Source organism: Gobio gobio, assembly GCF_949357685.1.
Source record: "Gobio gobio genome assembly, chromosome: 15".
Taxonomy (NCBI): Eukaryota; Metazoa; Chordata; class Actinopteri; order Cypriniformes; family Gobionidae; genus Gobio; species Gobio gobio.
Window position 1 is genome coordinate 40115948 of NC_137108.1, and position 23240 is coordinate 40139187.

The 23240-nt window shown below is 37.7% G+C and overlaps 1 protein-coding gene across 2 annotated transcripts in view; it reads right to left on the bottom strand.

Moving 5' to 3' along the window:
* Positions 1–23240, bottom strand: part of atp2c1 (ATPase secretory pathway Ca2+ transporting 1) — a 55062-nt gene that overhangs the window by 16288 nt on the left and 15534 nt on the right. For both annotated transcript variants that reach the window (XM_079836106.1, XM_079836107.1), the window contains exons 3-12: positions 9675–9791; positions 4679–4768; positions 4551–4586; positions 4376–4437; positions 3458–3566; positions 2884–3039; positions 1493–1561; positions 1322–1397; positions 1094–1160; positions 857–981 (exon numbers count right to left, since the gene is read on the bottom strand). In XM_079836106.1, coding sequence (XP_079692232.1) covers positions 857–981; positions 1094–1160; positions 1322–1397; positions 1493–1561; positions 2884–3039; positions 3458–3566; positions 4376–4437; positions 4551–4586; positions 4679–4768; positions 9675–9791 — 907 coding nt within the window. The remainder of the gene's footprint in view (positions 1–856; positions 982–1093; positions 1161–1321; positions 1398–1492; positions 1562–2883; positions 3040–3457; positions 3567–4375; positions 4438–4550; positions 4587–4678; positions 4769–9674; positions 9792–23240) is intronic.

Here is a 23240-nt window from a genome sequence, read left to right on the forward strand (position 1 = left end):
TGTATTTTATAAAATGTATTTCAAACAGTTCAAGTCATGTATTGTTTTCTATATTCCTAGCCACAGTATTCCTGTTTTAGATCTGCGATTAGTTCAGCCCAAACTTAGGCTCAAATATAGTTTTAGAGATAAACTCCTCTGCATGCGGCGCCAAACAATCCTGGTCCTGACTATGTTCACAATATCGCACAGATTCAAGTGCTACTTGGCAAAAGTGTTGTTTCATAGAGCCATTAACTTCATCACATGGTTGAAAATGGTTCTAAGCAAAGCAATAAACATTTCTTGAAACCGTTAAAATGTTACTGACACCCACAAGAACATTTGGGTCTGATTTAATGCGTTTACTCCACAATAAATTAGTGCATGTTCAGTGTGACTGTGGCTAGTCATTTGACTCTGTGGGCTGACTGATTCTCATATGACTGATTATGTAAGGCCACAGAGGGGAGAAACCACCAACGTGACTTTTTTGTTCCCCTGTACACTGGCCAACAGGAAGGAACTTCCTGACACAAGGCTTTGTCTGAACATTAGATGAGAGATCCTTTGACAATATAGAACATTTACAGCATGTCCTTTTATTCAATTGATCAGTGTTTTGTGAACAGTCACAACCCTTTGTAGATAGCATGAAAAACAATGCTATATAAATTATATGGCATTTTGATAAAAATTCATTGTCACACAAGATAAACATGTTTTTCCCCATTACAATGTGCTTTGAGAGAGAAACCATTAAAACTTTTTGCATGATAAATCATTTTGGTAATGTACTGGTTCACCACATGATGACCAAAGCAAAATCTGGGTCATGAAACAAAACTACTGGTTTACGTCACAATGTAGAACATACCCAGAGTCTCCACTATGGGCAATTTTTTAATGATTGCTCGTTTCTTCACCATCCTCATCACTCCCAGTGCCAAAGTCACCGTCACCACGATGGGGAGGCCTTCTGGGATAGCTGCCACGGCCAGGCTGAAGAGAAGAGCAATGATGCAACACTTAATAGGCTGAAACACGCACTACACATTAAGTCACATGCCTCTCGGGAACATGAGTCTCCGTGCTGGACTAATTAAGGACATACCTGACGCCTATGGTGAACATGTCTAGAATGTACTTCCCCTGAAGCCATCCAACCATCATGATCACCCCTGAAAATGGAAATATATTAGTGCCATCACAGAGAGCGAAGGCAGGATATGACAGAACAGAAATTAGGGTTTGCATATTCAATGAGATGGTATGCATCACTAGCTCATGAAAGTGCAATGAATATTAATTGGACAATCTTAACAAGATGTAAGATGTCTACCGATTATCCCAAAGGAATAAAGGGAGAGCTGTTTTCCCAGCAAATCCATGCTTTTCTGTAATGGGGTTTTAGGAGCCTGTTTAAAAAACAAAAAGAAAGAAAGAAAGCATTTAAATATGAAGCAAAAGGTGTTTTTTAGAAAATCAATCTCTCTGGTTTATGCTTGGTTACCTCCTCTGCTTGCATCATCTTAAAAACTTCGCCAAATTCAGAATTTTCTCCAGTGCCTATGACAATACCCTAAAATTTAAAAGCAAAACTATTAAAAATGACTGCAAATGATTCATCTTATCCAATGAAAAAAGAGAAATGTCTAGTCTCACATAGAATCTTCATACTTTTTTCACATTTTCTAATTATGTGGGGAAATCTGAAGAATGGGTAAATAAATAAATAAACAGACACTATTTAACATAATAAAATAAACACTGATTCAATTTTTGAAATTATTTTTATTCCACTAAAAAGAACAAAAAAATTAAGTGAATACCAGCAATAAATGTTCAGGAAAACAATAACTGTGTTACTTTGAATATCAAAACTCTTCACACAAATCATTCAGTGATAACTATAAACAAAATTGTTAAAAAGGAGCTTCTTTTAAATTTTGCAAATGGTTATTATTGGTGGTACAGTACCTGTCAAAAGTTGTTTTTTTTTATGTTTTTGAAAAAAGTCTCTAATGCTCACCAATGCTGCATTTATTTAATAAACAAAACACAGTAAAAACAATACTATTGTGAAAAATGTATATAACAAATTAAAAAAGCAATTTATTCCTGTGATGGCAAAGCTGCATTTTCAGCATCACTACTTCAGTCTTCACTCTTCAGTGTCACATGATCCTTCAGAAATCATTCAAATATGCCGATTTGGTGTTCAAGAAAAATGTATTATTATTATTATTATTATTATTATTATTATTATCATCCATGTTGAAAACAGTTGTGCTACTTAAACATTTTTGTGGAATTTGTGATAATTTTTCAGGATTCTTTGATGATTAGAAAGTTCAATGAACAGCATTCTTTGCATTCATTACATTTATTAAATATATATTTTTTTTAGACATTACAAATGTCTTCACGTCACTTTTGATCAATTTAATGCATCCTTGATGAATAAAAGTATTAATTTCTCTCTCTCTTTATTTTAATCTCACCACAAATGTTCTGAAGATTGGAGTAATGATGCTGAAAATTCAGCTTTGCACTCAGGAATACACTTATTAAAATAGAATTTGTTTAATTAATTTGATTAATTAAATGCAGCCTTGCTGAGTATTGAGAACTTGCTAACAGGTACTGTACCATGTGGTCTGATGCATCAAATAGGAAATACAAAGATGTAACAGTACCTTAGCCTTCCCACAGTGCACTAGCAAAATTGTACCTTATTGAAACATTTACTCTTTCAAAATGCAATTATACTGAAGAAAAACAAAAACAAACATGCAAGCAGTGGGGGATATGTCTCATTTTATGAATGAAAGCAGCTTGAATTATGAGTTCTCTGAGGACATCTGTGGGGGGTAAAATCAGTGCAGGTCTATGTAACTGTACCTTGGCCTTCCCACAGCGCACCAGCGTACCCATGAAGGCAATGTTACTGCGGGACGTGATATCGCCATTGGTGGCAGCCGGCTGAGGGGCAGAGGTCTTGGTGCAGGGGGTGGTCTCTCCTGTCAAACTGGACTCATCAACTGTCAGATCCACCGCCTGGAGTGCAGGGAAGGGTCAGCTTCACTAACAGGCCATTAGAACAAGGCATTTCTACCGCTAACTGCCATTTCAATGTGCAATCCAGAAAACCTCAAAGCACATATTGTTCTGGGTTGTGTTTGACTAAAACAGTGTAACAGTTACAGATTACATGTGCATCACTTTCCAATTAAGTCCAATTCTGGATAAGCCTTCATTTAATATCACACAAAATGACCGTTCCAGTGAATATTCTAAATTGAGTGTTTCTAGAAACTGTAGTAGTATTGGCTTAATTTTCTTATGCCAATAATAAAGATAATTAGCGCTTACATAATCAGAATATGACCACACAGTCACTATGTGCATAAAAGCGAGACATGGAAGAGAAGAAGAAAGAGACAAGGAGATATATATATATATAGTAATTTCACACCTCGAAAAGACGCAGGTCAGCAGGGACTCTCTCGCCGACTGATAGGCAGACGGTGTCTCCAGGTACAAGCTCTCGTGCCAGAAGATGCTCCAGACGTCCTTCTCGAACACTGGAGTACAGGGAGAGATGAGATGAGTTGGAAAGAGAAATAGAGAGGGCATCAGAGGGATTGAGTGTTGAACGGTTTGAAATTAGGCCAGTGAAGTCATGTGGACAGCCCTTGAGGGCTAGACGGACATTGTGGTGTGCTCAGTGGTGCCCTACAGGTGTTTGTGGACAGGGCTCAAGACTAAGGCAGGCCCCGGTTTTGAAGTGCAAATATGAGACTTTGTGTGTTTGAAGTGGAAATTACATCTCCCATTCTCACTCTCTCCATATGTTGTCTGAAAGGCTGTCTTTTATGCATTTGGTGGGTGTAAAGCTCTGGAAAATACACCTAACATACAGAGAGAGAGAGAGAGAGAGAGAGAGAGAGAGAGAGAGAGAGAGAGAGAGAGAGAGAGAGAGAGAGAGAGAGAGAGAGAGAGAGCGCGAGAGAGAGAGCGCGAGAGAGAGAGCGCGAGAGAGAGAGCGCGAGAGAGAGAGCGCGAGAGAGAGAGCGCGAGAGAGAGAGCGCGAGAGAGAGAGAGAGAAAGCTTTCAAGTCTATTTTTAAGATACAATCCAGATTAAAATAATAGTTAAAACAACTAAAAACCTACACAAGATGTTTAAGATTTATTTTAATAAGAACTGAGAATTTATGCAGCTTTGGTGAGATTAAAAGACTTCAAAAACATAACAAATGAACAGTAGTGTAAATACTAGAAAGTAGGATTGATTTTGTGTCATTTATTTGTACAGCCACTTGATTTTGACATTTAATCTATTAAAGCTGTGGAAGGTAAAGCACTTTTTGAGTTATGTAGATAATGCTCACCAATGGCATTCTGGAGGTACAAGTTTCCCTAGTTCTTCAAGGGATTTTTCTGAGCGGTATTCCTGAAATGAAGCAGAACAAAGTATCTCAAAAGTATTTATTTGCATACATATATAGGTCTATAGCTTCAGGTGATTGAAGGTATTTCAAGTGAGATAATGTCATCATCATTTACCTGTACAAAGGCAACTGTAACAACGATAATAATGGCCTGCAAAAAGAATGATACAAGCGTGTTAATGAACTGATCCAGTACTTCAATGAAATCAAAACTCTGACAGAGGGGAGCGCGCAGGAACTTACCACTGTGATACTGACAGCATCGTCAAACTGCCTCATCAACACGCTGATGACAGCGGACGCCAGCAGCAACAGGATGAGTGGGTCTTTAAACTGGAGACCAAAAGAAATAGAAGAAAATTCAGAAAAAGAGACTGCATGGGGGCACAATGCTTCTCAGAATCCATTGTATCCCACATCTCAAGGTGAAGGCCTGTGTTTATCTGCCTCAGGGCTTGAAGTAGAATAATCAATGTTAGCTATACATGACAGCAACAATTATCGACCGCTCTGTCATAGTCTGCTTTTTCAGACACCACAGATACATACGCATCTTTACAGACAGCAGGAAACCAAAGCCCAAAACGATTTGCAGAATTGGTCAAACAGTGCTCAGAAAAAATGTTTATGCTGTAAAATAGTTTAGTAGGAAAAATCCCAAAAGAGTTGGGAGTAGAGTAGAGTATTTCTATTCATTTACATAAATCTGTACATTTCAGTGAATCAGTTCAAAACACGGATTTAACTATTTGCATGCATTACAAAAAAAAAATTTCAAAATGTTTGCGTTCAAAAAAAATCAAATTCATCATTTGTGAATTTAAAATGTTAAATCTCTTTAAATTAGATTTTGAATCCCAGGTTTGAAATAGTGTTAGTGGAAATACTGGAAAATAGTGAAAAATTTACATCTCCACCCTCTATTCCAATACTATTCAAAATTAGTTAAAGATTTCATAGGCAAACCCATAAGACCTTCGTTCATCTTCGGAACACAAATGAAGATATTTTTGATGAAATCCGAGAGCTTTCTGATGCCACATAGACAGAAACACAACGACCACTTTCAAGGCCCAGAAAGGTAGGAAAGACATTGTTAAAATAGTCCATGTGACTCCAGTGGCTCAACCTTAATGTTTTGTTTTTTTTGCACCAAAAATAAGTATTCTCGTCACTTCATAAAATTAAGGTTGAACCACTGTAGTCACATGGACCATTTTAACAATGTCTTTCCTACCTTTCTGGACCTTGAAAGTGTTAATTACATTGCTTTCTATGGAGGGGTCAGAGAGCTCTCAGATTTCATCAAAAATATCTTCATTTGTGTTCTGAAGATGAACAAAGGTCTTACGAGTCTGGAATGACATGAGGGTGAGTAATTAATGACAGTAATTTCATTTTTGGGCGAACTAACCCTTCAACCACATTTAGGGTTTTGTTCTTCTCTCATGTTTAAAATTATTTATTTTGTTCTCATATTTTGGTAGTTTAAACAAATAGGTATAGGGTTATTAAAAACAAGCATATCCTCTCCAGACATCACTTTTAGCCACTACTGTACAATTATGTGGAACCTTTATTATGTTTAAATAGATTTGTACTTTATTTGTACTCAATTTACTGAGCAAATACATATTAAGGTATACATTTAAGTAGCTTTTCTAAGCATGCCTTGAAAAAAAAACATTACTGATGTGTGCATCTTGAGACAAAACAATGGCACTGATATATTTTAAGATATGTCAGTGCCAATTACTTTCAGTTAAAACAGCTCAAACATGTATTGGAGCTATAGGCTTAAGCCTTGTCTGTGACTGTGATTTAAAAGAGGTAAATGTTAAAATTACCACCAATGCAATGCTTGCAGTGGAATGACACTACTTAGACAGAAAATTTATGTTATTTGGTTTATTTCAAAAAACCCCAAGGTCATCTAATAACCAACGGCAACAGAAATGACTAATGACACGCTGGTAAAGCTTTAGAAAGTGAAGATTAAAACGATGGGAGAGTGGGTTACTTTCTTTGATTGGCCACATACAGAGAATGTAGCTTTAATCTACGGCAGGATCTGACACCCGCGGATCGTCGCTTCTGCATAACCGGCAATTAACAGCCCCACACAAGATGAGCTCATCATTTCTTTTGAGCGAGCAATACAGCAGTCTTTTTAAATCCAAACCATGGCCACACGGTAACAGGCAGGTTACACATGGGAAGGCAAAACAAACAGTGTTTGACTTTGCTGTCTGTTGAAAGTCCTTTGACGTTCTCTCACATCTACTGTGACAGATCAGGATTTACGGCGTGGTTTTGTGCTTAAGGCTGGTGGCACTGTGATAAAAATACAGCTGAGAATTTGAATAAATCTGGAGGAAAAAGAAAGAAGTATGGGAGATTATTTTAAAGCAGTGCTTGTGGTTGTGTCTGACAAAAAAAAAAACCTGTCTGATATGTTCTGGTCTGTGAAGCATGGGGCGGGAAAAGAGGAGGGAGCCTAAAAGAGAGAGAAAGCTGGGGGAAAACAATACAAAAAAGAGAGAGAGACAGAGGGAGTTCGGCACATCCCAAAGCAAAAAGCCAATGTGAAGTGACAGATTAAAGGCACGGCAGCTTGTTGCTCTTAAAACGACTCTCTGAGACGCAGTAATACCTCAGACAGCTTTGTTCAAAGACGCTTTTACTCGCCAAAAAACAAGCCTTTTCTACTCTGAACAGCACAGGTAAGACAAAGGTGCTTTGGCGTCTTCAGAAAATTAGTGTAATCACAGGTGCTACATAAGAAATGAAGACGCCTTTGTATTTGAAGAGTAAAAAGATTAGTAGTAATGAGAAATAAAGGGCGATCCATCTTCACGCAGTAATTGTCAGCATGAACCACCCAGTCGCACTTGACAGTCGTGACATATTTGTGCTTTTCCCCTTGTTATGACTTAGAATTTACACATGCTTTGCCATTTTAGAGAAATGGGGATTTAAAATATCACACTCTGCACAGGAAACCAAAAAAGATAAAGGCGACAAAGTGTGCCACCTCTGAAGAAGGCCCAGGTGGCTGTGGGAAAAAAAATACAATTCCCCCCAGTTATAATGCTATTTTTAACCAATCAGCACAAACCTCCTGACCAGGGTGGACTGAAATCTTTTTACAGCGACCTGTCAGCTTTATATTGGAAGAAAGAACTGGATGAACTGGGTCGTTTTACAGCTTTAAGGCATATTCACAATGGTGTTATTTTTTGTAGCAAGACTTTAAATAGAAACAATGCTTATGGACTCCAAATGGTCCGAATACAATTTTTTGAGCTTTGAAGCTTTGGAGGGAGGGCGCTGAACAGCCCAAAATTCTTCTCTCTGATAAAGGCAGGAATCTCGAGAAGTGGCGCGCTTCACGCGGGCAGGGCTTATATGCTCCGAGAACGGACACTGCACTAGTGATACAAAACACACGGGTCTGTTAGGTCCCAGTAACAAGCTCCTATATTTTGCAGTAGATTCATTTAGATGTATAATAATGGGTAATAGGCTTGCTGCGACAGTCAAGTCATCAATTGCCCACCGCGGCACAGCCCCCCACTGTCTTTTTGATATATTATAATAGTAAAAATCATTTAGTTCAGTTAGAGAACAGATTAACTAAAACAAGAAAGAGTATTGTATTTCACCAGATTTTATAGTGTAAACATATTCAAGGATGACGGTTTGCGAGAAAAAAACAAGGAATATTCGAAAATCCCAAAATTGAAAATCGAATACCAACCCACCGAACGAATATTCGAATATTCTGGTCCATCCCTAATGGACTCCTTCAACCTGGGTGCGAAGATTCATTGACATTTTTTACACAGTGTACGTCAATAACTTTTCTTTGCTGTCTAAAGAAAACTCACCAACCAATAGGGATGGGAAAAATATATATAATTTAAATACAACCCCAGGGCAAAGGAAGTGATTCTACAGTCTGAAGTTTTCAGTCTAAACTCAATAAGATATCATATACTACAAAATAATGCTAAGAAAACACTTCTTTGTACTGAGGTGGTGGTGGTGGTGGTAGTGTTCTCGAAATGACGGATTTTGCCACATTCAAAAATGTACACCCTTGAAACTTAACTCTGTCATTACCTGGATGATCCATGACTGTTTTCATGTTTCATGTTAAGTAATTTGTTTAGGTAACTGTGACTTTTTTTCTGAGAATTGAGAGTTATAATGTCCAATTATGAGGGGGAAAAAAAGACTGACTTTTTTTCCCTCAGAATTGCGACAAATTAAAAAAAAAGTAAAAAGGGACATTTTTATATCACAATTCGGACTTTATAACATGCAATTGCGAGTGTAAACCTTTCAATTCTGAGAAAAAAGTCAGAATTGTATGATGCAAATTGTGAGAAAAAAAAAAATCTCAATTACTTTTTTTATTTTTAGGTGCGGAAACAAGCTTCCATGAAATACAATGCATTAAGAGCAGGGGGTGAAAAGTTTTGAATAGGATGATGTGTCAATTTTTCTTATTTTGTTTATGGATCATATTTTTTCATTTAATACTGCCCTTCAGAAGCTACAGTAATAACTATGTTTCCCAGAAGACAAAATAAGTACAATTTACCCTGTTCATCAACTTTTTGAATTACACACCCCAGATCTTAATGCATTGTGTTGCCTTCTTGAGCATCTATATATATATATATAAGAAATATCAAGAAATATTGTGGAAAACTGATTTTGTTTAAAATAATATGCAGAGGAAAACCAAGTCCTATGTTTGGTGGTCCCTTTGTGTTACATACCTCATTAGTATTCCGAAGTATTCTAAAGTATTTAGATTAAGTCACAAAACTTGTGTAATCTGACGAAACATTACAGATTACTTTTTAAAGCATGTACTTTGTAATCAGTAGTGAATACATTTTAAAAGTAACCTTCCCAACCCTGAGCATAACCAGTGTAGTTTGATTCACAAATGACTTTGAGCTATTTATTCATTCATTCATAATTGTTTTTATTTTATTGCTTCTAATTTTAATACTGACTCTTTACTTGAATAATTAAGTAATGCAGTATTAAGATAATATTTATATTGAAATTTAACTTAAAGGACTGTGTTATTGTGTTAGTTTCGGTATCAAAATGCACTAGTATTGCCATCATCTGAAATTCTGGTATCATATTAGCAAGTTAAGGATCAATGGGGTTTTTTGTTGTTGTTGCTTTTATGAATTTTTTTTAGCCACCAAACCTGAGAGATATATTTTTTCCAGAGTGGTTCATCTTCGCTGATGTCAAACTCGTTCCATCCATGGTAGACACGACGCCTTTCAACCTCCTCTTGGGTGAGACCGAACTGCAGGTCAGCCTGACAGAGGGAGAGAGGGAAGGAATTAAGTCAGAAAAATGCAGCCTTCCCAAAATAACACTCATCAGATCTGTAACCATGACAACTGACATTAACCACTAACAAATAAGAATGCTGGAGCCATGGAAACAACTAATAAAGCCAGTGTCCTGGAACTTGAGCTTTAGTAAGTCTACTGTTAGACAGCGGTCACCACAATGCATTTCTGCTCACTGCGTGGAGAAAGACCTTGAGAACAGAGCGCTGCATCGTGAACATGAGAGTCATAAAAGCTAGATGGCTGCACCTAAAGACCTGCTGTCTTGGCAAAATTAGGAATGGGGGTCAAAATGATGCTGAGATCAACCAAATCTAACCGCTTTGTATCGATTTACAACAAACTTTTGTTGGCACACAAATGAAAAACATCTTCCGTTTTATTTTCTATTGAAATAGTAATAAGGTATACTTGTCAAGGCTTACAGTAAGTGATTCCTAGAGACTGTGATTGAATGTTGATGACAGTGGATGAATAAAGGTCTTCAGAGAGCAGATGGTCATGTCAGTGTGGTGATGGACATGGCACTACAAGCTCTATCATCCACGCTGAGACTGCAAGAGCATCCCAGCACTCTCTAATCTTCCTGGCGTGATTCATTAAGGGACACTGTGTGATATCTGTAGGGATGGGCTTTGAATTCCTCAGTGTCAAGGCATGCAGTCTGTGCTTTTGGTGAATGTTTGACTGCATAACGAAATTCAATTGGACTTCCGCTGCTGCCGTTTCTATAGGCTGTTGCTAAATACGCAAAGTTTAGAGATTTAAACAAGTAGGATATGATCCAATATCAACATCCTGTCTTGTTCCTGTAACATAATTCCTATCAAACAATCATAGTCCTATCCCCTGCCCTGGCACTAAAATCAGATAGCAGTCATGTTTGATGGGAGGGCTGATCCAAGAAAAACAAAGGATATTGACTCATTTAAAGTCATCACTCAATATTGTTCCTTGAAGTCCTTCCTAGAAGTTCCTTTCTCAAATGGCTTATTCTGATTGTTCAGTTGTGGCATTCTGCTGGCAAATATTTATTTATTAGTACAGGGAGTGCAGAATTATTAGGAATTATTATTATTTTCTGAGCATATTTTTTTTCCAGGCACATTTGACCAATTCCAAACCACAGTAATCCTAATAACTACTATTGATTTAGTATTTAATAATGTATAAGTGATATATAATTGTTCATGAAGGCTGGAAATGAAAAACACCTTATATTCAGGTGTGCAGAATTATTAGGCATGTTTTCTTTTACAGATAAATTGAGCCAAAAAAGAGATTTAACTCAGACTGAAAAGTCAAAAAGTATTAAATGCCCATGAGAAGGATGCAATACTAATGCAATACTAGACATTGCAGTTAACCCTTAATCGCCCCTCAAGTAGGGTTTACATTTGAGTCCCTTGGGGTCAGATAACGTAGACTAACCATGTTCCGTACACTTTTCGCCATTCACCGCACGCCTACGCCCCTCCTCCGTTGTTGAGAGCCAGACAAGCATGTTTGTGTGATCATTCCCTAGGTGAATACCCATTGGACAGTCCACACTTTGATTGATGTCTTTTGGACCAATAATATTTGAGAAAAGTGGGGAAAAGTACCTCCTCCACTGGTGTACGGAAGATGATGAGCGTTAACGGTGTTCCGTACAGGTTACAATGATGTTCCGTACAGAGCGAATAACTTGATTTCAACTGCGAAAAGTGACATTTATCTGATAAATTGTGAGCTATGTGTTTATTTTAACTAAAGAAAACATCATTTAAATGAATAATAAAGGTGAATACCTTTTTATTTGGTTAAAATGTAAGCTAATTGCAGGTTCAATAAGAGAACCATGCGATCTACGCATGATTGTGTCGTGATATTAATTATGGCATGTGAGTTAAGCATGAACCATGTGAAACATTGGGGAATAATATTACCATATATTTCTGAAGACAAAGAAGTGCAAACAATTTGCATTGATTACTTTTTTTTAATGATAAACCAATGTGTAAACTTCAAAACTCTGCCTGTCTCAGCCTGAGTGGCGCCAAGCGGTCATCGCCTGCAATTTAACGTTTAAAAAATCCCATTTAAAAGCATTTATTCAACAAAAGGTCATTTATTTAACAATTTGTGATAACATAATATTCATTTAATAAAGACTGTAATACTCTGAGAAGCATGAATTAAATCAAAATGTACATTTTCGCTGCTCTAGTCATCTCCCCACACAAGCTGCACTCTGACGTACAGCTTCCCCACCGTCCAATTTCAAGCGCAGTGGGCGCACCATGCAAATTTACTGAAATCTCACTGGAACAAAAGGCGTTAGGGTCTCTGTCTTGATCGGATGTGAAAGAGGGAGAAATGACGATGACACAGATATATAGTTTATGTATGACCAGGAAGTATTTACCCAGGGATCAGCGGTAAAAGTTCATCTGTACGGAACATCGTTGTGTACGGAACATGGTTAGTCTACGTTAGACCCCAAACTTTTACAGAGCGATTGCATAAGGAAATATAATTTTTTTACATGGAAAACTATATATCATTTTTTTTATTTACTTCTCAACTATACATTTATGCTGTGTTTTTGTGGGTATTTGGTAGTTTTTTACCTATTTACTGCACAAATACTTAACTATGTCATAAATTGGCTCATTAAAAATCATTTTTTTATGAAAAAATCACTTGAATGATGATCTTAAATAAATATAAATAGTTTTTGGACATTGCTCTGTGTGTTAGGGATAGAATACCGCCATCTGTAGGTTTGTGGAAAAACTTTAGGAATTATAGTTAAAGAGAAAGAGAGTGCAATGACCACATTATCCAATAGAGGTCCATAGGGAAGTTATGCAAAAGTTAAGCTGCCTTTCATCTTTCTTTTATTTGCCCTTTTCCCTCTCTTTCTCATGATTGTTCCATGTTGCATTTGTGCTCTAGTATTTGTCCTTCATTTATGTATGGAATTTTTTCAGATTTATGCCAGTTTTGTTGATTTTATTTGCCAGTTTCTATAAAAATGCTCTCTGTTGCAGTCACACACATGTGTGTGTTTGTGTGTGTGTGTGTGTGTGCGTGTGTGTATGAGACAGAAAGTTCATTCCACTTTGTGTTTATGCTCTAGGACCAGATCTTGATATAAATGTAGACATTTTCAGATTTATACTGGATTTAGTTGATTTGTTTTTACAAACAAAGTGAAAACAAAAGCATTTTTTACATTTTCCCATTCATTGCCAAAATCCAAAAAAATGCTCCAGACACCTGTGTTTGTGTTTGTGTGTGTGTGCGTGTGAGTGAACATGCTTGTTCCATATTGCATTTGTGCTCTAGTATTAGTACTTCATTTATGTATGAAAATCTTTCAGATTTATGCCAGTTTTGTTGATTTTATTTGCCAGTTTCTATAAAAAAGCTCTCTGTTGCAGTCACACACATGTGTGTGTGTGTGTGTGTGTGTGTGTGTGTGTGTGTGTGTGTGTGTGTGTGTGTGTGTGTGTGTGTGTGTGTGCGCGTGTGTGTATGAGACAGAAAGTTCGTTCTACTTTGTGTTTATGCTCTAGGACCAGGCCTTGATATAAATGTGGAAATTTTCAGATTTATACTGGATTTAGTACAAAAAAATTGACAAAAAAAGTGAAAAAAAATGTTTTTTTTACACTTTCCCATTCATTTTCAATGTGGGGTCAATCTGACCCCGAGGGACTTAAACGGTAAAAAAAAATTTACACACCTTTAGAACAACCAAATCAAGCCCAGATTTTTTGTGCATGTTTAGATAGATTATTTAGGAAAAGTCACCGAGTCTCATGGCCCTGAGATGAAGGGAACACTTTTAAAAAATGGAGGAAAAGTCCAGTGGGGTCAGCTGGACCCCAAGGGACGATTAAGGGTTAAGGCATGACCATTGGACAGTGAAATGCTCGTTGGGTCAGCAGGGTCAGACAAAAACATGTGGCGGAGAAAAGACACCTATTAACCGCAAAAGAATTAAGAATTAAGGTGAAGAATTAAGGGTGAAACCATCAGGAACCCTTTAGTCTCCAGCGCCACCATTTTCCAGAGCTGCAACCTACCTGGAGTCTCCAGAAGTGCAAGGTGTCAGGATCTCAGAGACTTCAGTTAGGTAAAGAATCCTAAAAAATTACCCCCACTAAATAAGAATCATAAGCTGAAGTGTTGTAAAATACATGAAGCCTGCTTTTCTATAGGCTTTATAGGTTTTATAGGTTGAGAGTGACTCTTGAAGGACCAGCACCACATCCTCTAGTACCACTGTTTGAAGAATTCATCTTCAGAATCTGGCAGTACGTTTTGGGAGTTCATTTTAGTCCATCCTGAAGTCCGTTTTGCAGAGATGGACTAAAAATGAACTCCCAAAACGTACTGCCAGATTCTGGAAGATGAATTCTTCAAACAGTGGTACTAGAGGATGTGGTGCTGGTACTTCAAGAGTCACTCTCAACCTATCTGTCCATAAAGCCTATAGAAAAACCTTCTTCATGTATTTTACAACACTTCAGCTTGTGATTCTTATCTAGTGGGGGTCATTTTTTAGGATTCTTTACCTAACTGAAGTCTCTGAGATCCTGACACCTTGCACTTCTGGAGACTCCAGGTAGGTTGCAGCTCTGGAAAACGGTGGCGCTGGAGACTAAAGGGTTCCTGATGGTTTCACCCTTAATTCTTCACCTTAATTCTTAATTCTTTTGCAGTTATTAACAGGTGTCTTTTCTCCGCCACATGTTTTTGTCAGATCCTGCTGACCCAACGAGCATTTCACTGTCCAATGGTCATGCCTTAACTGCAATGTCTAGTATTGCATTAGTATTGCATCCTTCTCATGGGCATTTAATACTTTTTGACTTTTCAGTCTGAGTTAAATCTCTTTTTTGGCTCAATTTATCTGTAAAAGAAAACATGCCTAATAATTCTGCACACCTGAATATAAGGTGATTTTCATTTCCAGCCTTCATGAACAATTATATATCACTTATACATTATTAAATACTAAATCAATAGTAGTTATTAGGATTACTGTGGTTTGGAATTGGTCAAATGTGCCTGGAAAAAAAATATGATCAGAAAATCAACGTGCCTAATAATTCTGCACTCCCTGTATATTAATATAATAACTACTTCACATTGGCATCCTGAATTTCCTGTCTGAGTAATTTTGCAATAATGATGGACCAAAATGTACTTTTAAATTTGAAGGGTTTAAAGTTGCTGATGTGTTTAGGGCTGGGTATTGGCGCAAATTTCATGATTCACAAGCTTAGATTTGACTCCATTCCAATTTAAATTAAATTAAATTTCGATTTATTGAGGTAAATATTATGTACAGTACATGGCAAATTTACTCAAGAAAAAAAAAACATTTTAATTATAACTATCCCTTACAATTATCTGATTTGTACAGGCTCCATACATTTAAATTACAGATAAAGTTTTTTATAATACTAACTTTTTAAATGACCTTATAAACATTTAAATGGTTGCTGTAATAAAAACATCACAGATTTATTAAAACATACATTAAATATTGAAAAAACTGCAAAGGGGTCTTTTGAAATGAAGCATGACCACAATTGTGGCTTCACTTTAGTTGTAGTTATAAGTTGTTATACTACATTCACATAATATTTTTATACATTTAAAAATATATTATTAATATTCTTTATTTTTGTTTTAATGTTTGAGCCTATTTATCTCCATATTAATAACAGTCTGAGTAATTCTGAGTCTTGAATTGTAAATTCTTAAGCATTGGCTTTCTAGATACAGGTTTCTTATGTGTATATTCAGAAAGACTTGCGAGCAGCAGCCCTTTTATTTGGGGTATGTCAAAATGCCCCACTTGCCAAAATGGGGGGGGTGACAGGCAAGGGGTTAAGTAAAAATAAAATAAATATGTATATAGTTCCTATATTTTGCAAAATACTCCTCTCTAGAGTTCATTATCAAGCTGACTAACGAGTGAATGATTATTGAAATGATAACTTTTCTGAGGTAAATGCAATATTAATGCGGAGTTCGCATTGTACGATTTTCAAAGTCGTCAGATCACTGTTATTTTCACACTGCACAACTATCTGGGGTAGCATTCAATTGCTGCTGTGTGAACACCGCATGATGGATTGGCGATAGGGGGTTGCATGACTTTACAATAGGAAGAATCGCCGACAACTCTGTCTGGTCTGTAAACTAGGTTACTGTTGTGTATTTACGAAATGCAAATTGTTCTTTCTGCGTTTTCATACCTCCTTTTGTGTTACGTGATTGGTGGTAAAACGGCACATAGATATTATTGTGCTATTCAGGAACAATAGAGACGGCCAGTTAGTTTTTAAGCTCACTCTCGCCTCACGTGTATTTTTACAGCAGAATATCAGTTACACAACCAAACACATGCAAGAAGTGATAAGGAAATAATGCAAGATCACTGGTCTTCACAGAAGAAGACTGCGTCTTTGATAATTCACACTGCGAGATTTTCACTCGCGTGAACAAGCACCAATTTGCCTCTGATTTCGGCATTTGTCAGTGATTTAGTCAAATCTGTTGGCGAGTGAAAATCGGAATTAAAATCGTGCAGTGTGAACTCGTCATAGGTGACATTGCGTCTATTTTATCTTGTTTTATTGACGTCTTTCCGCAGTTGAAACTCTCACTGAACGATTACATGAGACATTGATATTGTTGGGGAAAAATTTAATCACAGAAGATTTAATCTTCCAGACCTGTTTTCTCTATTGTGTTTTAAATGAGTCAGATCAAAGAGGCCTCACCTGTGGAAGCCATACATTGTCCCTTTTATCTTTTATTGCTCTTGGAATCTGAGTTCCTGGCTAACATGCTTTGTTAGATGAAGATGAAGGACCATTGTGTTTCTTGCTTTTAATTCAAATGAGATCCAAGACAGGAGGGGGACCATTTGTGTATTGTCTCACCTCTTGCTCAAGGCGAAACCTTCAGTGGGTTTCGCCAGATGTATGGAAAATTACTGAGGGGGTTGTTGAGGGTATAAAAGTTTGTGCTTTCTTTTGTTTTAGCAGTTCACACTCAAGGTAGCCTCGAGCGGCTGCGTTTGACCGTGGCTCTTCCTTGCAAGGAAAATAAATCTTTATAAAGACAATTGGATCTTGGTTTGTCTCTTATTAGTGATGTCGACGAATTAATTTTTGCCATTACAGTTGGTGTCAGAAGTTTGGGATTCCTTGGATGTGCCTTCTGGACCCCGAGAGCAGACAGTGACCCGATCATCCTGGACTTAGAGTCACAGCCTTACCCCGAAGAATTGAGGGAGAAGGGCTGACTGCTCTGGGGGTGTCCGGAGGGTCCAGACACTGGAATCAGAGAAAACGAATCCGATGGCAACGGGGCGCTTCTGGTAAGAGACAAACTCTTGAAAAAATTCAGGGGGAATTGTATTTTATTTTTTAGAATTTGGTTAAATTGAAAATTGAATTGATAGGGATAAACCATAGGGGGAGTCTGACTCTGTGACGAATGCAACGTGGTTGATATGTTTATGGGATAGAAACTGAAATCACGTGGGCGAATTGGAGGACTGAGTTGTGTGCGGTCCGGGGACTGAGTTGTGTGCGGTCCGGGGACTGAGTTGTGTGCGGTCCGGGGACTGAGTTGTGTGCGGTCCGGGGACTGAGTTGTGTGCAGTCCCGAAAAGGGCACTATTGCGAGTGTCCGCCCGGCTGGTCTTGGGTGAAGAGATCAGATCTGTACGGAGACGTCCAACAGATTAATAGCGCGCGCGCGAAAAAGCCACAGAATCAGACTGCCAATATGGGGAAATCCAAAGCAAGCTAGCTGAATATGAGACACCGGTATTTTATCAAATGAGAAAATTATATGGCCAGAAATGCATGCAACGTATACGAAGTTCATTAAATGTCATGATTTGAGTGTCACCGCTGAGTGACCGGACTGGGACTGTGAAAGAGAGTCAGTTGAAGGAAAAGGATAAATCGATGGGCTGTTGTGAGAACGCGTGTGAGAACTGTGAGCAGACACCGAAATGCTGGGTGTGAGAGGCATTGACTGTGGAGAAATGAAACGGAGAAATTAAAATGCCACAGCTGTTTAAAGATCGCTGGTGAGTATGAACTTTGACTAAATTTTAGCTAACAATTTGAGTGATATGATCAGTAATTTGATTAGTCGGTATAAAGATTGTAAGATGAACAAGAGCAAATGCTGTAAGCAGCTCCGCTCTGAAACCCTGACTTCAAAGAAATTTGCTGGACTGATGAAGATAATGGGCAGAAATGCTTTTATTGTAATTGGAAGTTGACTAGCTACAAACAAAGAGAGAACAAGAAAATTCAAATTTGTAGATGTTTGTGCGTATTCATTAATTTATAAAATGGGGGAGGTGCCATAACCGAAGGGAGATATACAATTTGAGTAACTAAAAATAATGTTGGTGAAAAAGCAGATAAACTTTGATAAAGCACCATAAATTGCAAGCCATTGTCTGTTTTATTGGACCTCGAGCGAGCTCTGTTCTCAAACAGACTGCCACTTTTGGAGCACACAGGTTGCTGAACGTTGCTCCATAAGCTAAAGATGAGAGTGTTTTAATTGTGGTCAGCTGGGCCATTGATTTTGCACATAACTGTGTCTGAACACCCATAAGGTGTAAAAAGTGTGGCAAATCAGGCCACCAGACTAAATTCTGTAAATGAAATCAGTAAAAAAAAAAAAAAAAATAAAGAATAAAACAGAGATTTACACTAAGAAAATGAGAAAATAATAAGCTTGATAAATTCTTTAGTGATTATTTTTGAAGGACGGATTTGAGATAATTTTAATATGAGGTTAAAATTAAAGTTAAAGATGATAAAACATGTTGTAAAAGATATATATAAAATATATAAATCCTGATTAACCGAGTTAAATGAAAAAGATATAATAAATATGTTCTTGCTCTTCTCACCTTTGCAAAACTCTGATAATGATGATTTGACTGAATATTGGGTTGTTGAAATAACTATAGGTGTTAAAATGTTGAAAACCCTAGAAATTGATGTTTTGGTTTCAAAAGATAAGATTGTGCTGATCTGAAATAAACCATTTGTAATCTCAATCCGGCCACCACGTGGCCTAATTTGAGTAACCGAGACTCAATCTGAGTGGAAATTAAAGTTTCTGAATTAATTTTGGGGGCAAGAGACAAATATAAAGTTATGATCATTTGAAAATGTGATTTCTGTCTAAGGATAGAGTTAAAAGGAAAATGTCTCATTTATTTGAAAACAAAGCCAGATCTTAGGCTGAGCTAGTGTGAAGAGTGAGAAGTTTATGAAAATGCAGTGTACCAGCCCTGAAGGCCTCAAAGTCTCTCTCTGATCCCAGACCAGCTCAAAGCTGATATATGAGCCTGTGCCACAGATGATAGAAGATATTGATGAGTAAAGGCACAGGGTATCATGTGAACATAATAGACAGTTATTTGTTAAGATAGAAAAAGGTGCCATCAAGAGGGCAATAAGACATGTTTTAAAAATACAGACTTTTAATGAACTGAAATGTTTGACTAATGTATGATATGACCAGTAACTTCTGTCTGCTTTTAGCCTTCACCATGTACAGAACTGATGGCCTTGGTCACAGATGTAGCAGAACATTAAAATGAATGGACAGGTGTTTTGGCTAAATTCACTGAAAATAATCTAAGCACTGCTATGGGGCAGCTTTGAAGAAGTATGCTGGATTTTAGTGATTAAGTTGTGTTATAATTAACCTGTCTCCATGTTTTTGCTAATTTGAAAGCAGACCAGATGGCTCTGATGACTCTTGAATGCACTTTCCGAAAGGCTCTAGAAAATATCGGATCCTGTTTAGGGTCAAAGATCTCAAAGCGATGACGAGGTTGAGCACGATGTGGTTGTTCCCGATGACGGGTAAGACTTCCTACGGCCTGACGGGGGGCAACCCAAGCCAGGGGAATCACGATAAGTCGCCTTGGACCCCCTACCAAAAAAAAAAAAAAAAAAGGAGGAGGGGGTTTTATGTGAGGTGTGTATGAGAGGTGAGGCAGATGTCTGTGAGGCCAGCAGCATCTCTGTTGGGGGGGGAGCTGTGTTTCGTAAGGGCCGAGGTCAAGACTGGACACAGCAGCCCCTGCCCTAATATTGGCCCCTCTATACCGCTCACCAAATACCGCATAAATTGAGAGCCAGGAAACACCCTGAAGGAAAAGAGCTATGAATGAGATCGGCATTCAAGAGCCAGCTGAGACCATGCTGTGATTGTGATTGATAACTTTGTGGAGCAGAACAAAATTTATTTGGATTAGTAAAACTGTATGATATTGAACTAATATGTCTCTATCATAGTCTTAATCCTGCAGGTCATTAGGATGGCAGAGGATAATTTGGAGACATGGTGATGGCTTTAAGATGAGGACGGCTTTTGAAGTTTAAAGAGAAGGTCTGAATAACAAAGAAATCTAAACTAAAGATAACTTGAAACAATAAGTTACACTATGAAATTTCTAAAACTTTGTGAAGGATTAATGATTTAAGGGTTAATGAATTTAACATTATAGTTAAAGTCTTAGAAGACTGTTGAAAAGATTATCTGGGTGAGAGAGAGAGAGAGAGAGAGAGAGGCTGGAAACAGGGATTGTACTATATCTGTTATTGCTCAGTTAAAGCTGAGACTACACAAAAACAATGATATCAGAACAAAACAACCCAGCTGACTTTTCTAAAAATAAACAACTAATGAACGAACATATTTGAAACTGGTTAAGAGACCATGTAAAAGCACATCTTGAGAATGAGCAGTTCATATTTATGTGTCATGATTGAGTGTAGTGTGTCAGTAACCTCTGGAATTAGTGTCTTTATCATTACAGATGGGTTGAGTTAAACAAAACAAAAAAACTTTAGAGGAAGTTGATTATTCTGAGTGAATCTGATGAAAAGATGATCAGAACATGGGACGAGCTTTAAGTGGATTGGACATCCAGCTCTGTCTGTCACTAGTAATTATGACCAAATTTGTCATGGATGAAGACTATTTTAATTTATCTTCGGATTAATTAAGAGACAAAGTGACAATTTAACCGAAGTCACTATCCAAATGATCTAGAGACTCACTCATATTTATGAAAGGCCGGAGGGCGAACCAAAAAGATAACTTCTAAAAGAATATCTAGATAACTTCTAGACATATTTTGATTCATACAGGAAACAAAAAAAAAAAAATAGAAAATAAAAATAAAAATTAGGATTTCTGACAGGGATTGTGAACAATCAAAGTCAAATTAGGCTAAAATGGATATTGAAATATGAATGCTTTTTAAAATACAGATTGGTTTTAACCAGCGTTAAAGAAATTGATGTGGCAAGTTTGATGATAAGAATCACTGCCAAATTACATGATGTAAGAGGAGTTTTAATGGACAGGGCATGGAGAAAAGGGTACTTTAAAAGAAATCCTAATTGATTAATTAATTAATTTTGTTTATTGATAACAGGAGCTGAAAAGATTTTGATAAAGAATTGGGTATTGAGTATGATTAAGTATGATGTCACGAGATAAAGATGAGTGAACGAGCTGATTGAACGTAATACAAATTGATAATTTTGTCATTTTGATGAAGTATATTTAACATTAACAAATTTAGATTTATATTTGTTAATGGTTAAATATGAGGTGGGCTATGATGAGTGAAAATGGTTCTGTTGGAAATAGTAAGTAGGGCAGTTTGTGAAGAATTGTGTTGAAATGACTGACTGAAGGAAGGTTGATAAGAATGTGATGCACAGTGAGAAACTGTGGGCAAAGCACAAAATGTAAACTGAAGGATGTTTTATGCAGAGATTGAAGGCGCTAAGATGGATTATTATCTATCTTACTTATTTGTATTGTTTAGTTTGAGTTTGAGTGAATGCCAAAAAGGTCTGTTATGATTTTGATTAATCAAAAGAACCACTGATTGTTGGTTTTTCATATGTTTTCTAAAGTGTTTAGTCTCTGAGGAGTGACTGTGGGTCTGGCCTAGGGATGTGTGTGTCGTCAAACGGTTGATAGCAGAAAGTTGGCATGTTTGAATTTTGTAGGTATCACACACCCCTAACATGATGGGAGAGCAGTGACAGTGATTACTGACTTAGCCCGGCTTACAGAGATGAAATACGGATTTGTCTTTCATTTTATTGGATATTTTCAGTATGTTTATGGGAAACTTTCAAGTTAAGACTTAAATGCGCAGCGTAACTAACAACAAAGAGTTTATTTCAACAGGAAACCGTGAGAGCAGATGCGGCTGCGAAGGCCGCGGCAGCACAGCAGTCAAAGGAACCAGAATGCATTTTATTATCTGAAACTAACACAAATGCTTTGATTTCCTTACAGAGTATGCAGGCATTTGCCACAGCAGCGGAGAAGCACCTGTGGAGACGTGGCTGGAAACTTATGAATGATGTGTGAATGTGCAAAATGGCGTCTAGACAAGAAGTGATGGCAAGCCTTGTTTACCTCAACAATATTTTCAATGATTATGATAAATGGCTGCATGGGCGAGCCTGCAGCCAAAGGGGGAATGGTAATGGTAATGGTACTCAAATGAATGAAGTTTATAAGGGGGTTACAATATTTGCTGAAAATTTCGCATTTTGATGCATATTGAAATACATGAAAACGAGAAAAGGCCTTTAGTAAATCTGAGCCCGTTTGAGACATTTTTTGGAAGACCACCATTCATGGGAATGGAAGGGGGTAAACAATAGCTTGCATCAATAGAATTGTGAATTATTGCAAAGAAATGTCTTCTCTGTTGTCTGGTGTATGTGTGCAGGCGAAAACTGCTCAGGGGAAACCGGCTGAGACTCCCTTGCACAACATCAAGCCAGGAGATCACGTGGTAAAACAGGACCTGAGTACGAAAAGCTGGAAGGCGGAAAGGCGGCTAGGGCCTTTTGTCAGGCTTCTGACGACACTGCCGTCAAAGTAGCGGAGAGAGCGACGTGGGTGCATGCGAGCCATTGCAGAAAGGTCCCAACAGTGATCGGGGAGGAGGAGCCAAGAGGAGAGAGAAGCAGGAGGAAAACGTCTGTGCGGGCAGATATATAAACATCATTTGCCGTTATCATCTCAGGAGCAGAGACACTGGCACAACGTGGTGCTGAGCCAACCAGTTTTCAAGTTAAACCCTATTTCAAGCCTACAGAATCCAGTAGGTGGTGCTTAGAGCTGCAGCGGACATCGAGCAAGGGAAGATTCCAACAAAACATCCAACGTCTGCTCGAAAGAGAACGCAGCGGTACAACCACACAGACATGTTGATTACAAAATTGAGAGTGATGCATGTTCAAGGAGATGTGTTCGTGTGCTCACGAGACTGAAGCTGAACGTGAAAGCAGGGTGTTCTGACTGCA